A 24135-nucleotide genomic window follows, 5' to 3' on the forward strand; every position below is an offset into this window, starting at 1 on the left:
TTGTTTTTGTTCATGATCATTAGCCCTCCTGAATGCACAAAGCCTTTCCCGCTCGGTCCTTTCTCTCCATGTGCTATTCTCGCACCATAAATTACAACAGTACACGCAGAGCAAGAGGTCATGTGGTTTTATCACGTTTTGATGTTCATACCCGCCATGCCATGATTTCGTGCCACAAGGTGAGTATCTGCTACTCTATATTTCCAAAGTGACCTTTTGCCCGTTCCCGCGCCAGGTTTTTGAAACTCCCCCCCTCCCCCCCCAAAAAAGTGAAGGGAATGAAAAGTAAGCAGTCACATGTCTCATGCTCGATGGGGGTATCTTGTGTGCGCCGTGCAAAATGCGTAGTAGACAAATAGTTTAATAATGATATGCGCGAACCGAGATGTCTGGCCAAGCCTGGTCTGTCCTCTGTTCGCCTCATTTGAGGCAATGGGGGAGACACTTCATGCCATATTTGAGTTGCTAATATTGATTTGTGTTGACCGAAAGAACCCTGAACGCCCAGCGATGCTTATATCGATCTGTCGCTTTAATGCCGAAATTCACGCCGTATAATGGCAGTGTCACTTGTTTTCCTCCGCAGATTTCGATCTCTCTTCCGTTTGAGTACATTGTATTACATGACACGCCGGTCAAGAAAGGGCTGTATGCTCTTCAGGCCGCATTCCACGGTTCTATCGCTGGTGTCTCGGCCTCTTATGGCTGTCAGACGGCGCTCCAGTATAGCCGCCTTCCTCACTTTGTCGTTTGCGACTATTTCGACCCCGATCTTCACCTCTGCCACTGGGGTGATTGGGACGTTGCTCATCACTCCGAGGTCCTCCACCCATACCGCCACCACTGTTTGCTACACCTCGTCCGCCTCCACCGCTCCGTCCATGCTCATCATGTCTTCCTCCACTTCGCCCATCCCCATGACGCGACTCACGCACGCCGTCTCCTCGTCCACTTCCTACTACTTCTGGTCCGCGGCTATTGGCCCCAGGACCGGAAGGTTCTCTACCAGATCGTCTCTGTGACTCATCTCGCGGACCGTTACCTAATGGGTTAGCACCAGGATCTCGGTCTCGGTGTTCTCTGTGCTCTTTGTTGCGATCGCGGCCAGGGCTTCGTTCCCGACTTCCGTGACGAGACGACCGAGAGCTGCGCTCACCATGCTCATGATGCCTCCGGCTTCGGTCACGGTCGCTGCGACTAGACCTCTCATCTCCGATCGGCCCTCCTCTGCCAGATCCGGGGGCTCCCAGAGGCTCAGACCTTTCTTGAACCGGAGTTGACACAGGTGACGCGCCAGTAAGAACCTGTGCATCAGATCCAACAAGATTTGTACGTGAGCTCCTGCCACGGAGGCTGCCGTTACGGCTAACGACCTCGGGCGTCGGGTTTTGAGAGCCTTGAAGTAGGTTATTGATACCCGCAAGTTGTCTTCGGCTTCCGCCCCTCGAACGGTCATTAGAAGCTGAGGGACCAGTCGGCGCGGACATGGGAGTTCCTCTATCGCTCGACGGGGTCTGAGGCAGACTGCCGGATGGCTGTCGATTGCCTGGGCCAGTAGGTATCGGTGGCCGCTCAGGGGTTTGAATTGGAGGTAGATGCCCATGTCCATGCCTCTGCTGAGCAGGGCCTGACGGTGGGTCTGGCTCAATGCGGCCTAGCCTACTGGGATGAACGCCTACGGAGTTGGCGCTGGACGCAGGAAAGGGAGGTTGTGGCGAAGATGCTACAGCACCAGGACCAGTGTTCAGATGACGCAGTCTATCAGGGTGGATACCAGTGGTGGGAGAGCTTGCAGCAGGAGCGTTGTTCATAGGCCCGTTGTTAGGAGGCGGTGCCATAGGGCCACGACGTGCTCTAGACGAAGCTGGCCCTGAAGGTGGTTGCGTCCGGTCGGGAGAAGGATTTCTATGAATTTGCTCGTGGGGTTGATGTCTCGAATCAGGCCGCGAAGGCGGCTGATTGGGACCTGCAGGGCCGCGTGCCATGTTACGACCACGACCGCGAGGTGCATCTGGTACATTAGACGTCTCCACAACAGAGGGAGTGGAGTTGAGGCGTCCATAGTTGGGATCTTGTTGGCTAGATTTCGCATGATCCGAATCACTGCGTGAACTTGATGAACCGACAAAGGGGTTCGCGTCGCGTGGACGTTCCTGGTCACGATCTCCTCGGGGGCCCGAAGGTGCTTGTGGTTCGCTTCGGGGACCACGACTCGGTGTGGTGTGGTCGAAGCGGTGCCTATCGCCTCGCTCCTCACGGCCGGGCTCTTGTGGGCGAACATCTGATCGATCTCTTCGGGAGGGAGAAGAATGGCGTGCATTGCGATCTCGGCTATCATCCCGCGAACGACCTCCGGGTCTGCTATCGTTGATGAGGGCGGCTCGCGCAGGGTTGACCATCTCAGCAGGGGTACTACTCGATCTTGTGTCATCGTCGGCGATACCAAGCAGACGTGCCCGCTCAGGATTAACCGTTGGTCCTTGCGCGTCCGGCTGCGTCGGTGGCGGCATCACCTTATTGTCAGGTTGAGGCTCGCGCGACAGCCTGTTCGGCTCCGTGGGGCGCATCGCTCCATTGTTTGACGACGCACGATCCCGTGGCGTTCGTGACTCTCTCTCGTTCGACGGAGGCTCCCATCGGGGTGGGCCATCTTGTCGAGGATGACGCTCTCTTTCAGGTTCGAGTGGACGTCGATCAGAACCAAGCGACTCCCTTCCACGCGACCTTGAACTCTCCGGCGGGCGCGCATCCCGAGGTTCTCGCGTTTCTCTGTGCCCACGAGGATCTCTAGGCTCTCTAGAGTCACGAGAATGACTAGGATCCGCCATACGAATTTGCCCTCGCTCATCTTGATTGAAGTGCGCAGGCAGGGGTACATCCGGCCGACTTGGTAAACCGGGAGGAGGAGGGAGAGACGATATAGTCGATAACCTAGATGGCTCGCGTCGACCATGAGGTGCAGGGCTAGGGTTACTTGACCTGATAGGAGGCGTAGCTGGACGACTGGTGGGTTTGCCAAGGTCACCTCGCTGTGGGAGACTGATCTGCTTCTGCGCGTTGGCAGATTGATCGGCATCGAAATCTTTCTTCTGCGTTGGCACAGTGATGCCGGTAGCAGTTTGTGCCTTGCTGTCTGTAACCTCGCCGTCTTCATTCTCAGCCGTGACATTACCTCTTGTATTACCGGGTCCGGGTTTGAATTCCGCAGCGCTTGCTCGCAAATTTGTTGCTTTGCCGTTCTTGACCACTTCAACAGCCTTTTCGTCCGAAGAGTCACCCGCCTGTTTCATGCTTAGTTGCTGTTCTTTGATTCGTTGTTCGAGGAGACTTACGAGATTCGGTCGGAATGACTGCACTATGACCCACTTGGATTCATACTTCTTTAGAGCAGAAGCGGCCGTATTTGCCGTCACAGAGAGATCCACACGATGGCCCTGTCCGTCGTCGTCATTCTTCGTAGCGGCTTCGCGTTGCGCAATCGCTTGTAACACAGAGAGAAACTGCTTGCCGTGGAAGTTGACAGCTGGGAAATGATCCAAAACAGCTTTGAGGACAGTAATGGCATTACGAATGTGTAACCATTCCGTTGCTTGAAGACATGCCTTTAAGACCGATGCGAGGTTTCGATGCCACGACCAGAGCTGATCTTGAAATTGGCCGTGCTCCAATACAGCTGTGGATATCTCTCCCTCAGCAGAAAACGTGGCGAATGCACTATGCTTACCACCCTTCGTGGCTTCCTTCTCATAGATATCCTTGTTCTTGTGCCACCTCGACAGATCGCCCAGAACAAGCTTGATGAATCGGCCAAGAAATTCAGCCTCTCTTATCGTACACCCGAAGATGAGAGATCGCAGTCTGTTAACTGTGAACAAGCGATCGTACAAGACCCTGATGTTAAAGTTCAGCACCTGGTTGTCATGCATGAACTTGATTATTTTGTAGCAGAAGTCCGCGTCTCCAGGCGCAAGCAAGACTCGAGGTATGATGCATTCTTCAATCAGCATATCTGCTGCCTCATACGACTGCGACATCGAGGTTGTGATCCACGTTGAGGCGGACCTGAGTAGCAGCATTTTCGTCTTACTGACCCTCTCTTGACATTGAGTGGCCTCAGACCCTAACTTTGATGCTAATTGGGTGATTTCGGCTTTGCGTTGTTCGGCTTTAGCACGTCCCGTCCTGCTCATATCGCTCCTATCCTTTTTGATAAAGTCTTGTTCTTTCTGGAGGCGAAGAGACTCAGCATTGTAGCTGCTTGCAGGAATACCAAGGTCACTTGTCTGCAACGACCAGAAGAGGGCAAAAAAATCTGGACTAATGGAATCCCAGAGCGTTGAAGGCAGGATTTCCTGGATTGTGCTGACGATCGGACGAAGCACCTCGGTGAAGTGGTCAGATTTCCGACCATGTGTTGCCGGATTTGAACCGTCCGCCGTCGGTCCTTTGGACTCCTGATCGTCTACAGCCATAGCGTCGTCGGCGGTAGGAGGGGTTTCTGAAGATGTTGGGATGGCACTGTTTTCTTTCACGTCCATCGCTACATCGCCCTCAGCATCTGCACCCGTCTCCGCGACTCCTGATGGCTTTCCTCCTTTAACAGCGACGGCCCCTGGACCGGTTAGATAATACGCCAAACTCACACGACCGATTAAGAAAGCGAGATTGGGGTCGAGTCCAAATTCGGTCAACAATCGCGGAATGCTTGGTACAAGAGCATCAAACTGCTCTGGGGCGAGATTGCCTCGAAGGAGTTCCACAAACTGTACCAGTGCTTGCTGAGAATCGTCAATGACCGTGGCCAGATACTTGATATGCGTCTCATTCTCTGGTAAGTTGTAGATCGCAGATTGTCGATATTGCGCAATGTTTGTTAAAAGACGTGGTGCCAGCCTCGTATGCACGAGGGCTTGCATCAAGCGAGCCGCACTTTTTCCGGATTCGTAGCGTTTGTCGCCAAGATTGATAAAAGTCTGTCGTCGAAGTTCTTCTCCACCACTCAATGCAGCCAGCTGAGCATCTGTGAAATCAACGTCTGACACGATACCTCCCATTGATGTGATAAATTCTCTCATGATGACCAAGTCCGTTGAATTACCACGTGCGAGCTGTTCATTCACGTACTGAATGACAGGTGTTGGATCCATGTTGGAGTAACGCCGAAACACCTTTCCAGAGAACTTGGATAAGGCTTGCAACCATTTGCTGGTAAGGAGCACTGAGCCTTCCTGCGTTCTACTTCGTTGTTTGCCACCCAATGAGCTCATCAGTGACCAGACGAGCACATCATATCCCAGATCGGTGAAATACCTCGTGCATTCAACGAAAGCCTCAATGAGATTGCTGTAGGCTTCGATCTGATCTAATGCAACCTTACAGACAGTACCTGGAGAAAATAGTGCCACTTTAGCCATGGACTTGGCTGCTTTGGCAAGGTTTTCTTTTGACAGTCGTTTGAGCACAGCTAAAGTGTCAAGGCGGGCGTACTTGAACGCCTTTGCCATTGCCGGCAGCCGGGAAATCGAGCCTTCGTAGCATTCTGCGTACATATTGTAACGTACTTCGGTGGGAAAGTGATTCAACAGACCCCACACCGAGTCCACAATATCCACGTTGCTAGTCGTCAAATTGAGTGCTGGGAAAAGGATACGCTTGAGGAGGTCTCGCCATCTGTCGAGGTTCTGGGGAGACTTGTCTTCTTTGAGACTCTTGGAACCAATAGACGTCAACTTCTTCAACAGAATGGTAGACCGCCCAATCTGAACACCAGAGATGTTGAGAAGTGTGCCACATAATGTGAAAACATCATCGACCGTTTGGCAAACAGGTACATTGTCCGTCCACTCTTTGAGGTAGTGCTCGTATCGGACGTTCTTAGAGGTACCGTCCGCAAATGGCCACTTGAGGGCCTTGGCAGTGGGACGATCAAGAAGTTTGAGAGCACCCTTGGGCAATGCGTGGTCTTGTGCAAGATCTTTCTTTGTAGCCTGTATATCCACAAAGTCGGTGGCCTCAGGAAGAGTTTGCCGGTACACTTTATCGATGGAGTAGAGCAGGATTCTATTGATTGGTGCAACCACTTCCTCGGGGTAGCTGTCAGTGAGCCAGTTGATGCGGCCCAGAACAAACAGAGCCTCAGGAATGGCCCCTACAAGGAGCAGATGATGTAGTAAATCGACTTTGAGGACTTCCTTGGGCTCAGGAAGAACCTCACTAGATGAACTATTTGTGCTGGCGGCGTCTTTTTGACTCATGTCAGCCTTGGGTGCAAGAGCTTCCCGAGTTCGCGTCGAGGGCATAGAAGAAGGGGCGGTGTCGTCCGGCAGAGCCCCTGCTTTTAATAGGGCATTAGGTTCAGCACCTTGTCTCTCCTTCTTTTCCTTTTCTTCAAGCTCCTGGGCGCGTCTCTCTTTCACGTCTTCCATTTTGTCGTCGGACGGCCAGATGTGGGCATACAAATCAGGCAGAGAGATAAATCCGATCTTGATCAGGTATGCAGCGAGGAAGTAGAGATTTGCCGGTATAGTTTCGTCCTTGTCTCTAGCTTGCGAAATAAAATATTGAAGCTTGAACCCATATAACTGTGCTGCAACTCGATTGCCAGGTGGCGGTATGGTCTTGGTCGTTTGAATCCATTCGGACGCATCGATGGGTTGCGATTTCTGACCGGTGGAGTTTGGTGAACTGGACAACTCCACAAGCTCTGCTTCGCTTACGTGCCTCCCGCCAAGCTCAAAGAAAGCATCCAAATGTACTTCGCGAGCCCGTTCCCAGAAAGCCATATCGCGTTGTAGCCGTGCCTCATCCATCTCAGCTTGCTCTTCAATGGTGGGCAAGAATGAGGCTCCCGGCAATGCCCATCTGGGCAGGCCGCCAGTGAGTACTGGGTCATAGCGGCTACTCTGATCACGAGGCCACCAAGAACTGACTCTGAGGAACATGGTAAAGTAGCGGAATGTTCTCATCATGGTTGAGGCAAAGACATCAAAAACGATATCTAGTACCCGGCCTACATCAAGGTCAAAAGTTCCGATCAGACCCTTGATACGCTCGAAGCCGGCTTGTACTTGTTCCTGGGTGAGTTGCTCCTGGTTCATGGTGTGTGCTGTGTAATACAATTCAGTAACGAGCTTGGCGAACCCCTCAGATTCCTCACGCAACAAATTGTAGTTTGACTGGCGGTATAAGGAATTTGTGGAATGGCGAATCTGGAGTTTCGCGAAAGTGGCCCTAGTCAAACCAACTTCCTCCAAAACATGTACGTCGAGAACCTCGCGTAGCAGTTTGGCCGATACATCAGTAGCGAGTACGAAATCCCGAAGACGAGGCGTAAGAAGAGGGTTGATGATGCCCTTAGCACGATTATGGTCTCCCCCCGAATCCACGAAGACAGAGATACTATCTGCGAACAAACTGTGTGCATCAAAGCCACAATTTGTTCTATCTTCCTCGTTGACAGGATCTGGTCCGAGAATCTCTTTCATGCAAGTGCCGGCATCGGTAGGGTCGAGGCGATTCTCGAGTACGGCTCGCGTGAACTCCTGGGAAATGGTGGAAACCTCCTCGATGTCCTCGTCCTCTCGAGACGCAATGCCATGTTGGACTACCTCTTGGCGACCGCTCTGCTGCCACGCATCTAGACGGGCATCCGTGAGGACGGCGTAGCTGTACTTGGATAGCAGAACCGGTGGACGGGGCTGGCTCTGTTGACTTTGCTGACCCTGTTGACTTTGCTGACCCTGTTGACTTTGCTGACCCTGTTGACTTTGCTGACCCTGTTGACTCTGCTGACTCGGTTGGCTCGGCGGTGGCGGCGGCACGAAGGTCGTCGATAAGGGGACGAAGGGAGGCTGGGGCGCAGCTTGTGAGGAAGAACTCGGTGGTCGTTGTGCTGTCGGCGACTGAGGGCCGCGATGGTTGTTGTTATTGTTGCTGTTGTTATTGAAAGAAGGTCGTCGTTCAGCGTTCCGACCTCTGTGATTACGGCCCCCTGCGCCTGACCGTCGGCGGTTGTCTTGGTTGTCTCTGTCATGTTGGCCCAAGTTGGTATCTGATGGCCGGTGTGGAGATGGGCGACTGGTTCCATCGACAGGATCGTTCCTCTTGCGTTTAGGAGCCATCTGGCCTACTGTGGAATGACTACAAAAAGTTGGTCATCAGGTATCCAGGCATCTGAACAAGTCGAGCGACATACGGGTTGTAGGCTGAGGGACAGGGTGCAATGCGATGTGATGCGATGCGCTGCGCTGCGCTCGTCGGTATGGGCGTTGAGCTGGGTAGCTTGAAGCTCACAGCTGCAAGGATATCGAGGTAGTGTGCATCCGGCGTAGCTTCTCAAAGGAACTTCAGCGATGTTTTATCGAAGTTGCATTGGCTTGGGATCTCGGCAATTGCGCGCATTCAATTGCTACGTGTGCTTTGTTGAATACGGGCGTGGTCGTTTGAGTTGCAACGGCGCATGCGCTGAGAACAAAGAAGTGTCTGCACGTCAGACCGGATGTGGCCACGGGGAAAGAAGGGAAGCTGTTGCAAGCTTAATGGAAGGAGTTGACCGGGGGGATGCTGATCATGAGAAGAAGAGATTTTGACCATTGGCCCTTGACCTTTGACCTTTGGGATATGCGACAGGTCGTGGACGATTCAAAAACCAGGCTCGGTGCGCGAAAAGCTGCCAATGGAATGGGTCAGCGTCCGGTCAGGCAGAGCGATTGTGATCTGATGCCAGGGTCGCGTCCTAGCTTTCGCGTGGTGCTTTCGAAGATGGAGTTTACGACGGGCAGTCAGCCTTCAGCCCTTTCAAGATACTGTGCAGTGTACAGTGTAGATAGCACGGGAATGGCGCCGACGAGGCTGCGTTCTGGAGTGGTGGAGAAGGACGGAGTAGTGTAAACTTTGGTCTGCGGCCACTTCTCCTGCCAGGAGGAAGTAGAAGATACTTGCCCGGGTGCTCGGACCAGCCGGCGAACAGTCGGCCGCTTGTCGGACATGGCAAGCTGAGTCATGCAAAAGGCAAGGGGGGGTCGCAACCTCTTCGTCATTTGTTGACCAATCACTCTCACACTGGCTGAGTTCATAAAAGACTTGAATCAAATCATTGCGCTGTGCGTTGCACCATAGAAGACTTGAATCAGTCACTGCACTTCAGGCTTCACTCCCCAGTCTCCAACGTGAATCCCCTGTGGCCTCATTGCCTATCGCACCCTCCCTGAAACCCAACAAACACTCTCAGCCAACGCCCCATCATTATGGCGGCCGAGATTGGGGGCGGCAGCCAGCCGAAATACGGTCAGTTCATCCCCAACGTTTGATACCTCACACCAAGAACGGTGACTGAATACCTGTAAGAAAGATCGCGGCAACAGTCTGAGAATCCATTCGCAAGCTTGATTCCAGACCAGGACATTGCTGTTATTCCTTCCTTTACTCTAGAGTCCGGCGTCACTTTGCACAACGTGCCACTGGCATACACCACTCGCGGCAAACTTTCCCCCAGCCGCGACAATGCCATGGTCATTTGCCATGCATTGACCGGAAGCGCTGATGTTGGCGACTGGTGGGGGCCCCTCCTTGGCGGTCCGGGCAGAGCTTTTGATACCTCGAGATTCTTCATCGTTTGTATGAACAGCTTGGGTAGTCCCTATGGCACTGCCAGTCCAACCACAGCCAAAGATGGTAACCCTGACAACGAGAGATATGGTCCGGAATTTCCGCTTACCACGATTCGGGACGATGTCAAGTGAGCCCTGAAGCATGAATCCCACTGTGGTGCAGTATTTGCTAACCCCGTCGCAGTCTACACAGGTTGTTGCTAGACGACCTGGGTGTCCGTCAAGTGGCTGCCGTCATCGGCGGATCCATGGGTGGTATGCTCGTACTCGAATGGGCGTACTTTGGCAAAGACTATGTCCGCTGCATTGTTCCCATCGCGACATCTAGTCGCCATAGTGCTTGGGGCATTAGCTGGGGTGAAGCACAGCGTCAGAGCATCTATGCTGATCCCAAATACGACGACGGCTATTATAGCTTTGATGACCCACCGGTCACTGGTTTAGGAGCCGCTCGTATGTCAGCGCTTCTTACTTACCGCAGCAGAAATTCCTTTGAAGCGCGATTCGGTCGTAACACACCAGATCCTGCTAGGAAGCAGACAATCACCGAGCGGCCTCGGCCATCCACACCTGGCGAGACGCACTTCAATATCCACAATGATGGACACAGAGTCACGCGATCATCACTATCGAGGACCAACAGCATCGCCAGCCAGACAGCACAGCCTGGAGAAGCGCCTGTCGAGATGAAATCGTTGGATCCACAGTTCTCTGGCCCCAAGGAGAGCTTGGCCGGTGGTGATAGGCCATCTACGACCACCTATTTCTCCGCGCAATCATACCTCCGGTACCAGGGTCAGAAGTTTGTCAAGCGTTTCGACAGCAACTGCTATATTGCTATTACTAGAAAGTTGGACACCCACGACGTGTCTCGCTATCGTGCTGACACGATACCCGAGGCCCTTGCTCTTATTGAGCAGCCTACACTTGTCCTTGGCATCGAGAGTGACGGTTTATTTACGTTCGCAGAACAACAAGAGATTGCGCAGCACATCAAGGATTCAAGAATGAAGGAAATTGTCAGTCAGGAAGGTCACGATGCGTTTCTGCTGCAGTTCGAGCAGGTCAACAGATATGTCCTAGATTTCTTGCACGAGGTTCTCCCGGATATTATGGAGAAAGAAGGCGAGATTGTAGAGTCCGCTTCTGTGGGAGAGATGACCAAGTCAAGCGTATTTGGCGAGGCGGAAGTTGAAGATATTACAGCTTGGTAGATGGTGCAATATAGATAATCGAAATTGGCAGAGACTTCAACAGCTATGTCCACGATACATACACAAGTGCTCATAACTTTGAGGACAAACCAAATCCTTGTCTCTGACTTACTCCGTGTTGAGTTGACAGTGGACATATAGTTACAATACAATTGATTGAAGCTGAAGATGAGAATCGATCAATCTTTCGTAACACGACTTCGACCAGCTTAAACCAAATACACAGAATTCAGCTCATCCAAGGTTATGCTAGCCTACTGCATAAGGAGAAGACATGCCCATAATATTCCAGCTATACACCGTGTGGTTGGAGCTAACCCAGCTTGTCACAGGTAATGGGTCCTCGTCTTGTACCAAATTATCCTAGATCATCCTAACCCTATATCTTTTCATTCATCCGCGGGCGGGCACCCCCAGCATCGGACTAGGTTTTCCCCCGGCCGGCGTACGCCTTGATACCAGTAACCGCAACCCATCCGATCACTATGACTGTGATGGCTAGCCGGACCTCTCTGACAACGCTGGCAGCCGCAGGGCCAACATGAATTGCATGAATGTGATTGATGGCGCCAGAGTGCGTGGCCGCCAGCGCAAATGACTCCATCGAGTGATATACGTCAAGTAAAATATGTCAACTTCTTTCTCAAGAAGTCCAGGAATCGGAATGATGCGCAGAAATTTCCTCGGGCGTTGATGTGGTTTTGTTCAAAATGGTCGTGGGCTGAACATGGCCTAATGCAGACTTCAGCGACGTCAAGACTTTGAGGACTTAGCGCGCACTGTTTAGTTGGCCGGTCAACGTGGTGGAAGTACCGTTAATATTCGGTTTGCGCACTGTACTCATCTGATTACTCTTACGCTGACCTGGCTACGATTATAATGCTATTGTCCCTTTGGTCATCATTGCAGATACCGAGACGAGGCTGTGTAAAAGCTGTGATTCACTGATGAGTAAGTAAGTTATCACCATAGAGGACTAAGTACACCGTAGAAGAGAAGTAGCCTAGTACGAGGTTTTCATGCTATTTTCTGCGCTTCGAGGTGGGTGGCTTCAGTGTGCGCACAAGACGATTACAATGTCATTGATATTGATTATATCTGATGGCATAGATACACAAATACTTGCCTCAACAGACTATGCTGACAGACGCAAAGTCCAAGAATGGCTGTGGGCATGAATTCCAGCAAGAAGCACATCGATTGTTTCGAGTCATGCAACAGTGAGCTTTTGGGCGATATGTCTGCACAACTACTGATGACACAGAGCCCGTTGTGAAATTGAAGTTGGGTGTGTATCGTGCCATTCCATGCACCGACGAGGCTGAGGTGAGATACTCGACAGCGATGGTGCGTGGGTGTGTTGGAGTCGGAGACTCAAACATAGAGTATTTCCAGGTCAGCCATAGAAGCCGCCGTTTTGAGCGCGAACCCAGGCACAAATTCGGAATACATTTGTCCGATCGGCTGCAATCTACTGCATGACTGCCAATACTAATCGGGAGTTTGGGTCTCATGAGATTGTAGAAATGCCCAATAAGCGGACTTTTCACCGACCGTTGCAATCAAGTCGGTTTGGCCACCAGCGGCATAAAGCTGAAGATCCTTGACAAGTGCTAAGCAAACGTAACCTAGAAATGCTAGGTGAGCTTACCAACAGTCGAGCGTTGTCGACGTGTTGTTCAGTCACGTTGTGAGTTCGGATGTTTTGATTGGATAGCGCATCCCTAATGCTCCTTCAACCCCCAGTCAAGCCAAGGCGTCACCGTCCAGGCTGATTTACGCGTCAGTCTTGAGATTCTTAATATATCTCTGTACAAGAGAGCAGTAAGGGGGCATTGTCAGGAATGTCATTTTAGAATTGCCAGTTGAACGTAATAAGTGGTCGCATTACAAACTGACGATGCGGCTCTATTGGAAATTTGACTAGGTTAGGTTAGTCTAGTCTAGAAGGAAAACGGCTTAGCGCGTCCATACTGAACTATCAAATGTCAAACGTCTACAGCAAAACTGGGGTATGCTTTCGTGGCTTTGACCGGCCCTGACGGACCAAGCCCAGTGCGTCTGTGCATTTTCTGATGCTTTCTGGGTTTGCAGACTTGCAATTGGTAGGGGAGTTACAAGTTGTTCAACTGCAGCCAACCCTGGGACCGAGCCTCCACCGTCCTGTTGCATCCCCCGTGGGCACCCATCGCGATGTAATGGGAAAAGCAACAATGCATGGAGATGCCTCGCAAGGCTTCCCTGTGACAGACTGCGGGGACGCCTTTGATCGTTAGACTGGTCCTTCGAACGATCTAAACCATTATAGACAACCCAGAAGTTTTGAAGGCTGCAGCTAGGTTGAAGTTGATAGGCTTCTAGCATCCACGTTTCTCCTGGTAAGGTCCCGAATCTCGGTAATCTGCCCGGACTTGTCAATAATAGACCCATGAAGCTCAGCCACTTGCCAGAAGTCACGGCAAAAACTTGTGGACGTGCTTGCTAGTACCATTGCGATTCGTCGAAAGTTCGGCATCGCATTACAGAATGTCAGGCTGAGCAACGAATTCCACGCAGGAATATTCAGCTCAAAGCACGCCAGATATGGCAGTTCTCCAAGTGTTTCTGCTTACTTACGACAGTAAGAGACCACCTTGTTCAGGTCCTGGCCCGTAATATGTTTTTATGCACTTTATTCGAGGGCCCCTCATACAGTAGTTGTGGTATCCCTGCAGGGCGCTTCGCCTTTTAGCTTTCAATACTCGCATGCGGCCAGGTAAGGCAGCAGACCATGTCACCTTCGTGCTGGTGTCCTTTCAAAGTAACCCTCGGCCTATTAATGTCCAAGATCTGCATGTTTGGTTTCGGGCCACCCAACCCACCACTTGCACCCGGCCGCATCCGTCGACTTAGAGTTTCTTACACCACCTCACAATTACTTTGTATTACTCTTCTTTTTAGTACGCTCTGCTTAGCTGAGAGTTTATTACGACGACACCATACCCGCGTGGTCACTAAATTGTTTCTCATTCTCGTGGTCGCTTCGTATCTCAGTAGGCATACCTTGTGCTATGCTCTTTTCATAGCCAAGCGGCCTCTACAGGCGCCTCGGCAACTCGCATTTAATTCAGGGTTCTCGGGATCACAGATCTTGGAGACTGTCAAACCTGCCGCGACCATAATGGAGATATTACCGGAGCCGGCGGTTCCGGTCTCCCACGTTCGGACAAATGGTGGCAATAGGGCATTCCACAACTTCTTCAACGACTTCAGTCATATACAAGATCCCAACTTGAGAAGGAGGCTGGCCCTCTCGGAAATAGACAAGATACCCTTTGGATTGTACCATATAAGGGCGATAGTGGTGGCTGGTATTGGCTTCTTTTTGGATTCCTATGACATTTTTGCGATCAACTTGATTACAACCTTACTTGGTGTTGTCTTTTGGCACGGGTCGCCAGACGATGCGAAGAACGGATATGGCGGCAATTTCGGGACCTTGCCAACACCGGTCAGTACGACCCTCAAGGCGTCAACCAGTGCTGGCATAGTGATCGGACAATTGCTGTTCGGTTGGCTTGCGGATGTATACGGTAGGCGGCGAATGTATGGTGTGGAACTTGGGATCATTGTGGTTTCTACGCTGGCATCTACATTAGTTGCACCAAGCCAGTCAATGAGCTTCACAGGATTGATGACATTCTGGCGAGTCATCATGGGGTAAGTTGTCTTTGTGTGTATGAATATGTTTCAAGCTTACATGCATTAGAGTAGGAATTGGAGGCGATTATCCCTTAAGCTCTGTCATCACTTCCGAGTTTGCTCCCACACGATGGCGAGGTGCTATGATGGCAGCTGTGTTTAGTAGTAAGCATACTCTAGAATCATCTTTACCCCCCCCCCCCCCCCCCCCCCCAGCATATTTACAGAGCGCATACTGCCTATCAGAGGCAATTGAGCTTCTCGTGGCTGTTTCAAAACACTCCAAAAGGTATCACCAAAGGTAATTACTGACTCAATGCTTACAGTGCAGGGACTTGGTCAGCTCCTAGCCGCCATCGTCGCTCTGATCGTAACAACCGCTTTCAAAGACGCTTACCATGGCGCGCCTAACGTTGCTTCATGCGACTATGCATGTCAAACTGCCGCCGATCGGTCTTGGAGAATTATTGTTGGCGTGGGAGCTATTCCAGCATGTTTCGCCCTCTATTACAGAATCACCATTCCCGAGACACCTCGCTACACTTTCGAGGTAGCAAAAGACGTCGAGCAGGCAGATGCAGATATCAAGGCATACGTGGCAAGCAAATCAGAAGGGGAGGTGGACGAACTCAAGCGAGCAAGAATGAAGAAAGTCGCCTCGCCGGCATTGGACATCCCCAAAGCGTCCTGGTCGGACCTCATCTCATATTTTAAAGTGTGGAAAAATGCCAAAACCCTTATTGGCACCACTTTGTCTTGGTTCTTCCTAGTATGCTTGCCGCCATTTTGAAACTTCCTTTACTAACTCATAGTTAGGACCTTGCATTTTATGGTCTCGGGCTTAACAACTCCATAGTACTGCATGCTATTGGATATGCCAGTGGCAACTCTCTGTACGAACAGCTTTACAACAATGCTCTTGGTACTATTATCCTTACAGTCGCTGGTTCGCTTCCCGGATACTGGATGGCGATCTTCACAATTGATACAATCGGCCGCAAGCCACTTCAGATTTTCGGCTTCATATTTCTGACCATAATATTTTGCGTTTTAGGATTCTATTACTGGCATCTCAATCAAAGCGCAATGCTGGCCTTGTATGTGATTGCACAATTTTTCTTTAATTGGGGACCGAATACCACGACATTCATTGTCCCGGGTGAATGTTACCCAACACGCTACCGATCTACAGGTCACGGACTGTCAGCAGCAATGGGCAAAATAGGGGCCATTATCGCACAAGTCGTGTCTATTCCCCTGCTGAGCAAAGACTCTGAACCAAACTGTACCGGAAGCCACTGCTCGCCTTGGTTGGATAGACTGATGCAGATCTTCGCGTTGTTCATGTTATGCGGAACGCTCGTCTCTCTATTGATCCCAGAGACGAAGGGGATGACGCTCGAAGAGCTCGCCGGTGAAGCACCTACCTCATACAACGCGGGCCGCAACGGAAGTATCATTGCTCCAATCAAGAAATGGTGGAATCCGTTCGGCGGTGGACGGCCCGCGGGGTTCTTTTACCCAAAGGCTGGCAATTGGGGACAAAATCAGCGTGTAGGCATTATGACTTCACCTGAGATCGCAGCGCAACAGGCGCGAGACATGAGGAAGACCGCCAAGAATTGGAGGCGGCAAAGGGGCGATAGCGATGATACTGGTGGTTATGATTTCGAGAGCACTAGCTCCACGACCGGGATTGTTGGCCCAAGTCATATGGGGCAGCAAAGAGAGAATCGAGGCTATGGGGGTGTGTTTCCTGGTTGGGGTGTTGGATGGGGAAGGATAGATCGTGGCGGCAATCCAACCTCGGTTGAGAACATAGGCTTGCGAGACGTTGGGAATTTACTTCGCTGATAGCAAGTGTCTTATAAAAATTCACTCTTGACCACAGATTTTCCATACATCTCATCGCAATAACGTGGCACGGGTACAAAATAAGCTGGATCAACATAGACCAATTTGATAGACTCTTGCCTTTACCTGGAGAACACATGGATCTATTGTTTCCTGGTGTGAGTATAAAAGTATGCTACCACAGTAGCTCGTCTATTCCACTAATAACACTGCTATGTTATTTCCGTAGGGCTCGTTAGCAGTAGCTAAACGGTGCATGTGCTCATGTCCCAGCAATTTACTACCCAGCACTACTGAGGCATCTTGCTTCAGGTTGGGGTTGAGCTGTACTTGAAGATATCGTCGCCATGCTGAGGTTTTAGGTATTCTCATAAAGCCTTGAAAGGGCCACCAATGGATGTCTGCACGTGGTGGATTGTCACATAAGTTCCTACCAAGCGTTTGAGTGCGCCGAACGGATGGATATAGTGGCGGATAAAGCCTTTGAGAGCCATAAAAAACCTTCAGACTAACAAATTAGGGATCCAAGAAATTTCGACCAGATTTTATGCCATTTATACTGAAGTCAGTGTTAAGTATTGTGTAGCCCAATCTGCAGATCAAGGACTTTTTGGTTTTCACGTTCTGTCTTCAGCCCTCCCAAGAAATGTGTTTTTGCGTGTTCAGCTGTCATCAACTCTGGGCCCCGTATAAAACCTATCAGTTGTCAGCAAAGCCTTTCTTCCCAAAGTTGTTTCTCCGGAGCTTTTACGAACCGTTTCGCCTGTAGATACCACCACGTAATTGCAAACAAAGCAACGAACCCAGCGATAGCAACCGCGTAGTTCATGTTCAAGGGTGTGACTGGATATGTTGGAGGAAAAAATAGAATCACCGATATAAACAGAACCCAGACGATTGCGATGGTGTTGATCGGCTTTTGCCAACGCCCCATCTGGAATGGCCCTTTGGAGATAGGCCGTTCTTTCTCATAGTACATACGCGCAGCTATGACCGCAATGTATGAAAGGTCCATTGCCGGCGCAGTCACTCCGTAAATTCCATTGATCGTCTGAAAGCTGCCAAGTCCTATCAGGTTCATTAGGCAACATGCCATGACAACTACCCAAACACTATAGAGTGGAGTCTGGGTGCGCGAATTCATCCTTCGTAGGGCACTGCTCGACTTTTAGTCGTAACTCTTCATAGCTAACCTGTCAGCGAATTTACCTAGAAAATGGCAACGCTTCGTCGCGTGCAAGTGCAAAGCAAGTCCGGGAATCAGCCAGAAGTGCAGTAATACCTGTGAAGAACTGAATTAGTATGACCCAGAACCACATCACCAATCCTCCCCTACGGCCGCCGGCATTATAGAATACTTGAGCTGCGGGATTTCCCATCTGCGTAGATAGAAGACTCGCAACATCACCGGCACCGAAACCTAAAGCAATATTGAGTAGCCATCCGAAGAACCAAGACACAAGCACAGCCTGGAATATTGCTACCGGCCCAGTGATTGCTGCGCTATGAAGCTCTTCCGATATGTGACCTGTAGCGTCATAATCGGTCATAGTCCATGCCACGCTCAAGTAGCCAATCAGAAATGAGAAGCCTTTGCTGTTCCAACCTGATCCGTCTGACACTTCACCAAAGACCCGGCTTGCCGGTGGTTTGTTGGGCAGAAGTACGAGGAGGGCAATCGAAATTGCGACCGAGCCGACCACTGTCGAATTTCAGCAAGAATTGGCATTACTTACACTGGTTGGGCTTACAATTGATCGGCGCAAACCACTTGATGATACTGGAAAGTTTGGCAGTTGAAAATGAGCAGATAATTCCGTGACAAATAAGGATGACAATGCTCAAAGCTACCGTCACCTCTGCCGTCCTGTTTATTGTAAGTGACAGTCAACGCGCCAAGGAGCTTTCCACTGACGGAGTGTAGGCAAATGTTCCATCATCTTGCTCTGAGCCGATGACTACCGCAGCGAGTATCTGTGATAATTCAGAAGCTATACACACTCATGTACAGGAAGGTATTACCATTTGTGCTATCGAATAACCAAGAGAAGCTGCGCCTGCAGTCTGGCCTAGAAAGTTGGACCATCCTATAATCCAGGCGGCGAGAGGAACTTTGTCTTCAGGGAAAACATGCTTCGTAACAAAATACATGCCACCAGATGTGGGATAGGCCGACATAAGCTCAGCAACTATGAGAATCAGGTTTTGCGTTGTCGTATTGCTTCGAGAGAACACATACCAGATAGTGCAATACATAAAGAGAAGAATGCACCCGAGAACCAAGCCCATATAGCAGTTGCCGGGCCTCCAGCAGCCAACGGCGATGCCCAAGATGCTGGGACTTGTATAATGTTAGTTGCTTGGGAACGAAACTCTTGTAAATCTAGGAGAATTTACCTGAGCCTAGCACTCCCATAATAGAGATTGCATATCTATGACAGGGTCAACAATGTTCAGCTCGCTTCTAGACACTTTGTAATCTAGGGAATTGAGCGCCTGATTCTGAAGAATTGCCCAGCGCTTTTGTGAGACAGCTTTCATGAGCCGAGTGATACTTACGATAACGTTGACCATCTCGTGAATTCCCGCCGAAATTCCTAATCCACTTAGAACAATCCCTCGACATGATCTTGTTTGCTTACCTGCCTATATCCTATACTCTCCAGTAGAGCGTTATCCGAATCAACCTCGGAGCCGACACCCAAGATGTTGTCAGCCGACTGGCTATGTTGAACAGCTGTGTTGACTTGCTTCATCATCATCACCATCAAGATTTCGATCATTCACAAAGGTTCGATTTAATAATTATGAAAGAAAATGAACAAAAGGCTCAACAAAAAGCTGAATAAGAACTATCGAGGCTAAAGGGTCCTAGAAGCCCATATTCTGTCACGTAGTATCGATGGATCCTGCTGGTCTCTTTTGTGATAAGAGGTGAGCCATGGACCCAACACCCAGGCGATGAATCGCTCCGATGTGGAGGAAAGTTTTCATACCGGCTGGAGAAATTGGTCCTTTGGGGCACCCTAAAGTCGACGCCCTGCTCGGACCTTGTCCAAACGAGGGTTTTTGGAAGCCGGTCATGTGCATTTCGTCTATACATGGCGCTTTGCAAGGTTGATGTTGAGCCAAGCTTGCTTGGATATCTCGTTGCCCCGCTTGTATGCTTCTGGGGATTACAAAGCTGGGGCGAGACCGAACGCAATGCGCGCAAGTGATGTCCTAAACCCATAACTACAACCTGAAGGATTTCTCGAGCATAAGTTGATTGAACTGATCGGTTCTCCTCTGGAGTCATTCGGCTTACAAAGTACGGCGGCACAAAAAGGTATCAGACATCAATATCGTACGATCTTATGGGTTCACTCAAGAGCTGTGTACGGTAAGCATGTCAACTAGATTTTATTGACCCTTCATCTACCCACAAGAGGTCGACATATATAACACATGTTCACCATTTGATAAGAGAAGACGTTTCGATTGCATATTTACGATTCTCACCTTCTTGGTGCCAAAAGCCAACAGGTGGAACGTCCCAGTACACCTCAAGGCACCCTGTTGTCATTCGCTTTTCATAGGATGCCAAAAAATACCACAGCATGTGTTTCAATTGTCATTGAAGGGATAGGAAAAATATTAAAACAATTAAAAATAAAACCACGCTGCTAACACTTCGTTCACCAGGCGAGATGTGTTTGAAAAAGCATGTGGATTAGAGATGAGCAAGATGTGCGACAACTCACACGGAGGAACAAATTTTAATCAAAAACCTTGGTTGCACCATTATTTTGGATTGCCAAATCATAAGCGGCACTATATTTCCGACCGATTTATCCTAGTCAAGTTATAGGCTTTAGTCTAGTCCTGTGTCTTGAAATCTATGCGCTTTGAAGCTTACGAGAGAGTAATGGTATATCTCAGGATTGGGGTGTTGTGAAATGCTAATTTTGTTTGTTGTATGCGTTTTCCTCCTCTCTCTCTCATCTGTTTACTTGTTTTCTATTAATTGAAAACCAAAGTGCTTTTTATTTATATTTATATTTATTTATATTTTATTACCTCTTGTTCGTCTTTCCCCCTTCCTCATGCGCAGGACGGACGCACTGCCGACAGCTGATTAGTGGTGTTGTTTAGTGGGTGATGACAGGTATGGTTTGGAGGGGAAACCTTATCCAGTCAGTCAGACAACGCTGTTCAACCGCGACAGCTATAACACCAACCGATTAAATCGTGCTTCACTGAGGTTGTCATTGTGCAAGGCTCGATCAATCATGAAGTGCTTTCCTTTTTTGAAGAAGAAGAAAATAAAATAAAATAACAGAGGGGACTGACTAACTAAAAACTGGAGATGCCTGCAATTTCACACGCTTAATGGCGTAGCGGCGCTTGCGGCGGTGCCACCGATAACTAACCTGACCTACAAGATGACATGTGCCGGTAAAAAGCTGTCGAAAACACAGATCAAGACAAGCATGTTGTTTCCATCTTCTCCTGCGAACGGGTACGATAAACGCAGGAGTTCTAGCATTACGCCTTTTGAACCCATTCATGGCCCTCATGGTCGGCCGTGCCCACGAGACAAACCCCGCCATGCAGAAGTTTAAATGCATGTGTTCAGTGCGTCGTCTGAACTCTACCTCCTTGGCGCACGGCTGTAACATCTCATGTTTTGTGGATGGTGGGTCTGCATGCTTCAAGATCTGCAACCTCAACTTTAAATGCTTCCTGACAGCGGGATATGTTGAATTGAGAGCTTGACAAGCACATGCTGACTTAGCATTGTAAAGTGACATATATACACACATATATTGATCAAATGTAACCTCTCCGTCAGGATTACCGTCACCGCAAAATCCAATGAATGGAACCGCTTGATAAGGATGATCGGATTCTGAACCAGCCAAATCCCACACATCGCATTAGACGACAGAAGCGGATGCTGCCAGCACAACCCCGCTTAAACCCCGTTCCGTCATACCAATTCCGGTAGCAATCCTGGTGGCCGCGAGGCCGATATCACAGCTGAGATGCCGGCTTACCTCTGTCACGGCTTCCGCTGGCATCGGAGAGAGATACGTTATTTCGTGATCCTCAAAGATGTCGAAGATGCCGCCCCCGAGTGGATCGTCGCGCCGAAGAGTGCCGAGGCCATTCTTGAGACCTTCTATGACGAATTCGACTTCGTTCCCCCGTGCGCAAACTCGAGAGCTGCGAGCTCACTGAACGCATACAACACACAGACGAGTGGCTCAAGTTCAGATATGTACAAAGTCAGCATTGAGAGTAGCAGCGATGAAGAAAGACGTGGGCGCCTCGGAAGCGACCTGCTTAAGAAGCGGAGTCTCAGCGCCTCACGGCAGCGCAGTATGTCCACGGCTCGATTGCGAAAGCCAAGCAAGCGTCCCGAAACGTTGCCAGTTCCTCCACGACCGATGCAGGCTCCCCCGCCGCTCTTCTCGCCGATGCCCCCGGAGTCTGAGAGGACTGGCCCCTTTAATGGATGGTCACGTGTCAAGTTGCTAGAGGAATACGATCCGTCGGACGAAGCAATTATGAATGGACCCTGGGCCTACGTCTCAGACTATCAGGTGCGCGTAGATGGCTCGGTCTCGCTCTTAGAGCAGATGCAGTCCTATGATCAGAAGATGAAGGCAGAAAAGATCAAAGCTATGAGTGGTCCTAGCGACGAAACTAGTCGGAAAGTGAACACCGTTGGCAACAAGAATGCAGGCTGGCTCGAGAAGCTTCGGGACCAGCTGCAGAAGGAAGAGCCAATCAAATGGTACATGGTGATATGTGGCGACGAGGAAAGGGCCTTCCCTCTCGGAGATAAGGGTGATGATATCTACGGAGGGAAGAAGCACGAAATCCCGGAAGAGGATGACCTCGAGTTTCGGTTACCCGAATTTGATAATTATAGGTACAATCGCAAGTCAGCATTTGTCCAGCCTCTGCGTCTACGCAGCAAAGAAGAATCGCCGCCGCCCCCAACACCGCCTATACCACCACAACTCCAGGGCGGATTCCCAGTGAGACCCCAGACGAGGGCTCGCCCTCAAACACAGCCTCAACCACAGCTACCGCAGATTGGGCAAAGTTCTAGAAATAAGCCGCCGGCACTTCCAGACAAGGACCGCTCGCGTTATACTCCACCACCTGATCCCCTCGAGAATCTGCGGGAAATTGGCAACCAGAAGATGTCAATGCAGTTGGACTCAAAACCGCGCACCCGAAAGAGCACCTTGGGATTGCGGAAATTCTTTTCGAAGAAGCAATATGACAACATGATCTGATGCGATGGTTTGCCCATCATGACAAGCATAATCAACAATTTATAATGTGCCGAGTAGGGTTTCAGCGCCTTCCGTGACAGGGCGAAACTACCATACGCTCAGCCGATAGCCCGTTATGGGAGCCCTGCAGTCTGACGGGCGTTTCTTGACTTGGGATGTGCCAACTGATGGGATCGTGGACATCTCACAATAGCTACGCCAAGCGCTACACTAAGTGCCTTTTCTATTGCCGCAACAGGCTCATGAAGACGGCAGTTCCATTCAATATGTGTGTAAATCTAAGTCGATGTACGAGAAATCGCTCAGCTCAAAACGATTGCATACTCTCAATTGTTCACAAGAACAAAATCATTTAATGAGGGAAAAAGCACTAATCATTGAAAGACTCTTCTCTCATCAACATAAGTTGCCGCGTGCTACGACTTGATGTCAAAATGAATCAGGATTCATACCAAACAACCTGGGCAAGTCCGGCGTGGGCCAAGTGCCATCGGGCTTATGTACATTAGGGGTCAAGTCTGGATTACGATGCGTAATACCAATTCCTGTACAGTCCGAAGCAACAATATACGTTGAAGGTTGTTGTGTAAGATTTGGTACCCATCAATATATTCGCACAAGCAATCATTGATCTTGCGAAACCAACCAAGTAATTGTCATATTACCTAAATCCGGTCATGCGCACAAATGGTCCAAGTCGTGTGAGAAGTTCTTGTGTCAACTCACTTAGTTCAATGATCATACTCCGTTAGTACAGCTGGATATCTACTGGATAAATATATTATACCTAGTAAAATCCGGCGACTTTTGAGCCTATTCTGCATCAGACAGTATAAGTCTACTGACAAATAGTCCCAGCTCGCGAAAACCTTTCTTTCTATCCCTTGCTCGAGACTGAGCTGATGATTTATAACCATGCTGGGGTTGGCGTCAGCTTGAAAGGGGGAAGAATGGTACTCTGTAAACGGTGGGTGATAATAAGCGCTATGTTCAATCCCAGTCTTCGCAGGAATCCAATAGATTATGCAAAGTAAGAAGCCACACTTATTCAGCGCCTCACCGGCGGCGTAGCGTCCGGTCAGCTGGGGCTTGGGACAAGAAACTAGGGTCGCAAACTCTTCTTTACTTGGTTCACTTTGCCTATGCGCTGATCCTAAGGTCTCGGCACCATATACCAAGGTAAAACAGGCCGTTGCATCTAGGCGCCTGCTACATAACGTGGAGACTGTACACAAAGGATTGGCATTGCGGCACGAGTCGCAATATGTTTCCCCAATGTATAGTAGTATGGCAGAGATGAACCTTGGGGGTACGACTCGCTTATCTGTAGTCGCTTGTGGTCACTAGGCGCGATTTTCCAGTATTGCTATGCAGATTCCCGAGTCGTGGGAGTCGGAACAAATTTCCGCTGCCCTTCATTCCCTTGACAGGAAATATAGCAGGAAGGGGACTGCTATTGGGTTTGCATAATGCAAACTTAATAGT

At 50.0% G+C, this 24135-nt stretch overlaps 5 protein-coding genes across 5 annotated transcripts; 3 read left to right on the plus strand and 2 right to left on the minus strand.

The window, feature by feature from the left end:
• Positions 1–257: 257 nt before the first annotated feature.
• BKA67DRAFT_544744 (transcription factor/nuclear export subunit protein 2-domain-containing protein) lies at positions 258–7727 on the minus strand. The gene is made up of 2 exons (XM_046101291.1): positions 3333–7727; positions 258–3281 (listed from the first exon to the last, which is right to left on the minus strand). Exons 1-2 carry the CDS (start codon positions 7482–7484, stop codon positions 678–680), a joined length of 6756 nt encoding a protein of 2251 aa, XP_045963660.1. The 5' UTR covers positions 7485–7727; the 3' UTR covers positions 258–677.
• A 1518-nt stretch (positions 7728–9245) lies between these two features.
• BKA67DRAFT_589502 (homoserine O-acetyltransferase) lies at positions 9246–10822 on the plus strand (the record flags this gene model as incomplete). Its single annotated transcript, XM_046104469.1, has 3 exons — positions 9246–9285; positions 9346–9736; positions 9793–10822. The coding sequence occupies 3 exons, from the start codon at positions 9246–9248 to the stop codon at positions 10820–10822; spliced, it is 1461 nt and encodes a 486-aa protein (XP_045963661.1).
• A 3160-nt stretch (positions 10823–13982) lies between these two features.
• Positions 13983–16357, plus strand: BKA67DRAFT_589503 (major facilitator superfamily domain-containing protein; the record flags this gene model as incomplete). Its single annotated transcript, XM_046104470.1, has 4 exons — positions 13983–14521; positions 14571–14668; positions 14830–15272; positions 15320–16357. The coding sequence occupies 4 exons, from the start codon at positions 13983–13985 to the stop codon at positions 16355–16357; spliced, it is 2118 nt and encodes a 705-aa protein (XP_045963662.1).
• A 162-nt stretch (positions 16358–16519) lies between these two features.
• BKA67DRAFT_640773 (amino acid permease, variant) lies at positions 16520–19483 on the minus strand. The gene is made up of 10 exons (XM_046105764.1): positions 19000–19483; positions 18917–18954; positions 18755–18789; positions 18597–18698; positions 18380–18546; positions 18273–18331; positions 18094–18224; positions 17567–18059; positions 17113–17514; positions 16520–17053 (listed from the first exon to the last, which is right to left on the minus strand). Exons 1-10 carry the CDS (start codon positions 19138–19140, stop codon positions 17020–17022), a joined length of 1602 nt encoding a protein of 533 aa, XP_045963663.1. The 5' UTR covers positions 19141–19483; the 3' UTR covers positions 16520–17019.
• Positions 19484–21384: 1901 nt separating this feature from the next.
• BKA67DRAFT_529681 (uncharacterized protein) lies at positions 21385–22650 on the plus strand (the record flags this gene model as incomplete). The annotated part of the gene is made up of 1 exon (XM_046099108.1): positions 21385–22650. The coding sequence occupies one exon, from the start codon at positions 21385–21387 to the stop codon at positions 22648–22650; it is 1266 nt and encodes a 421-aa protein (XP_045963664.1).
• Between the last annotated feature and the right edge of the window lie 1485 nt (positions 22651–24135).

This window comes from Truncatella angustata (assembly GCF_020726525.1).
Source record: "Truncatella angustata strain MPI-SDFR-AT-0073 chromosome Unknown BKA67scaffold_1, whole genome shotgun sequence".
Taxonomy (NCBI): Eukaryota; Fungi; Ascomycota; class Sordariomycetes; order Amphisphaeriales; family Sporocadaceae; genus Truncatella; species Truncatella angustata.

Coding starts and splice junctions, on each gene's coding strand:
- BKA67DRAFT_544744 (XM_046101291.1), bottom strand. CDS start 7,484: ATGAAAGAGATTCTCGGACCAGATCCTGTCAACGAGGAAGATAGAACA. Junction 3,282..3,332: donor AGTCATTCCGACCGAATCTC/GTAAGTCTCCTC, acceptor AGCATGAAACAG/GCGGGTGACTCTTCGGACGA.
- BKA67DRAFT_640773 (XM_046105764.1), bottom strand. CDS start 19,140: ATGATCGAAATCTTGATGGTGATGATGATGAAGCAAGTCAACACAGCT. Junction 18,060..18,093: donor CAATTGTAAGCCCAACCAGT/GTAAGTAATGCC, acceptor GAAATTCGACAG/TGGTCGGCTCGGTCGCAATT. Junction 17,054..17,112: donor TGGTATCTACAGGCGAAACG/GTTCGTAAAAGC, acceptor GACAACTGATAG/GTTTTATACGGGGCCCAGAG.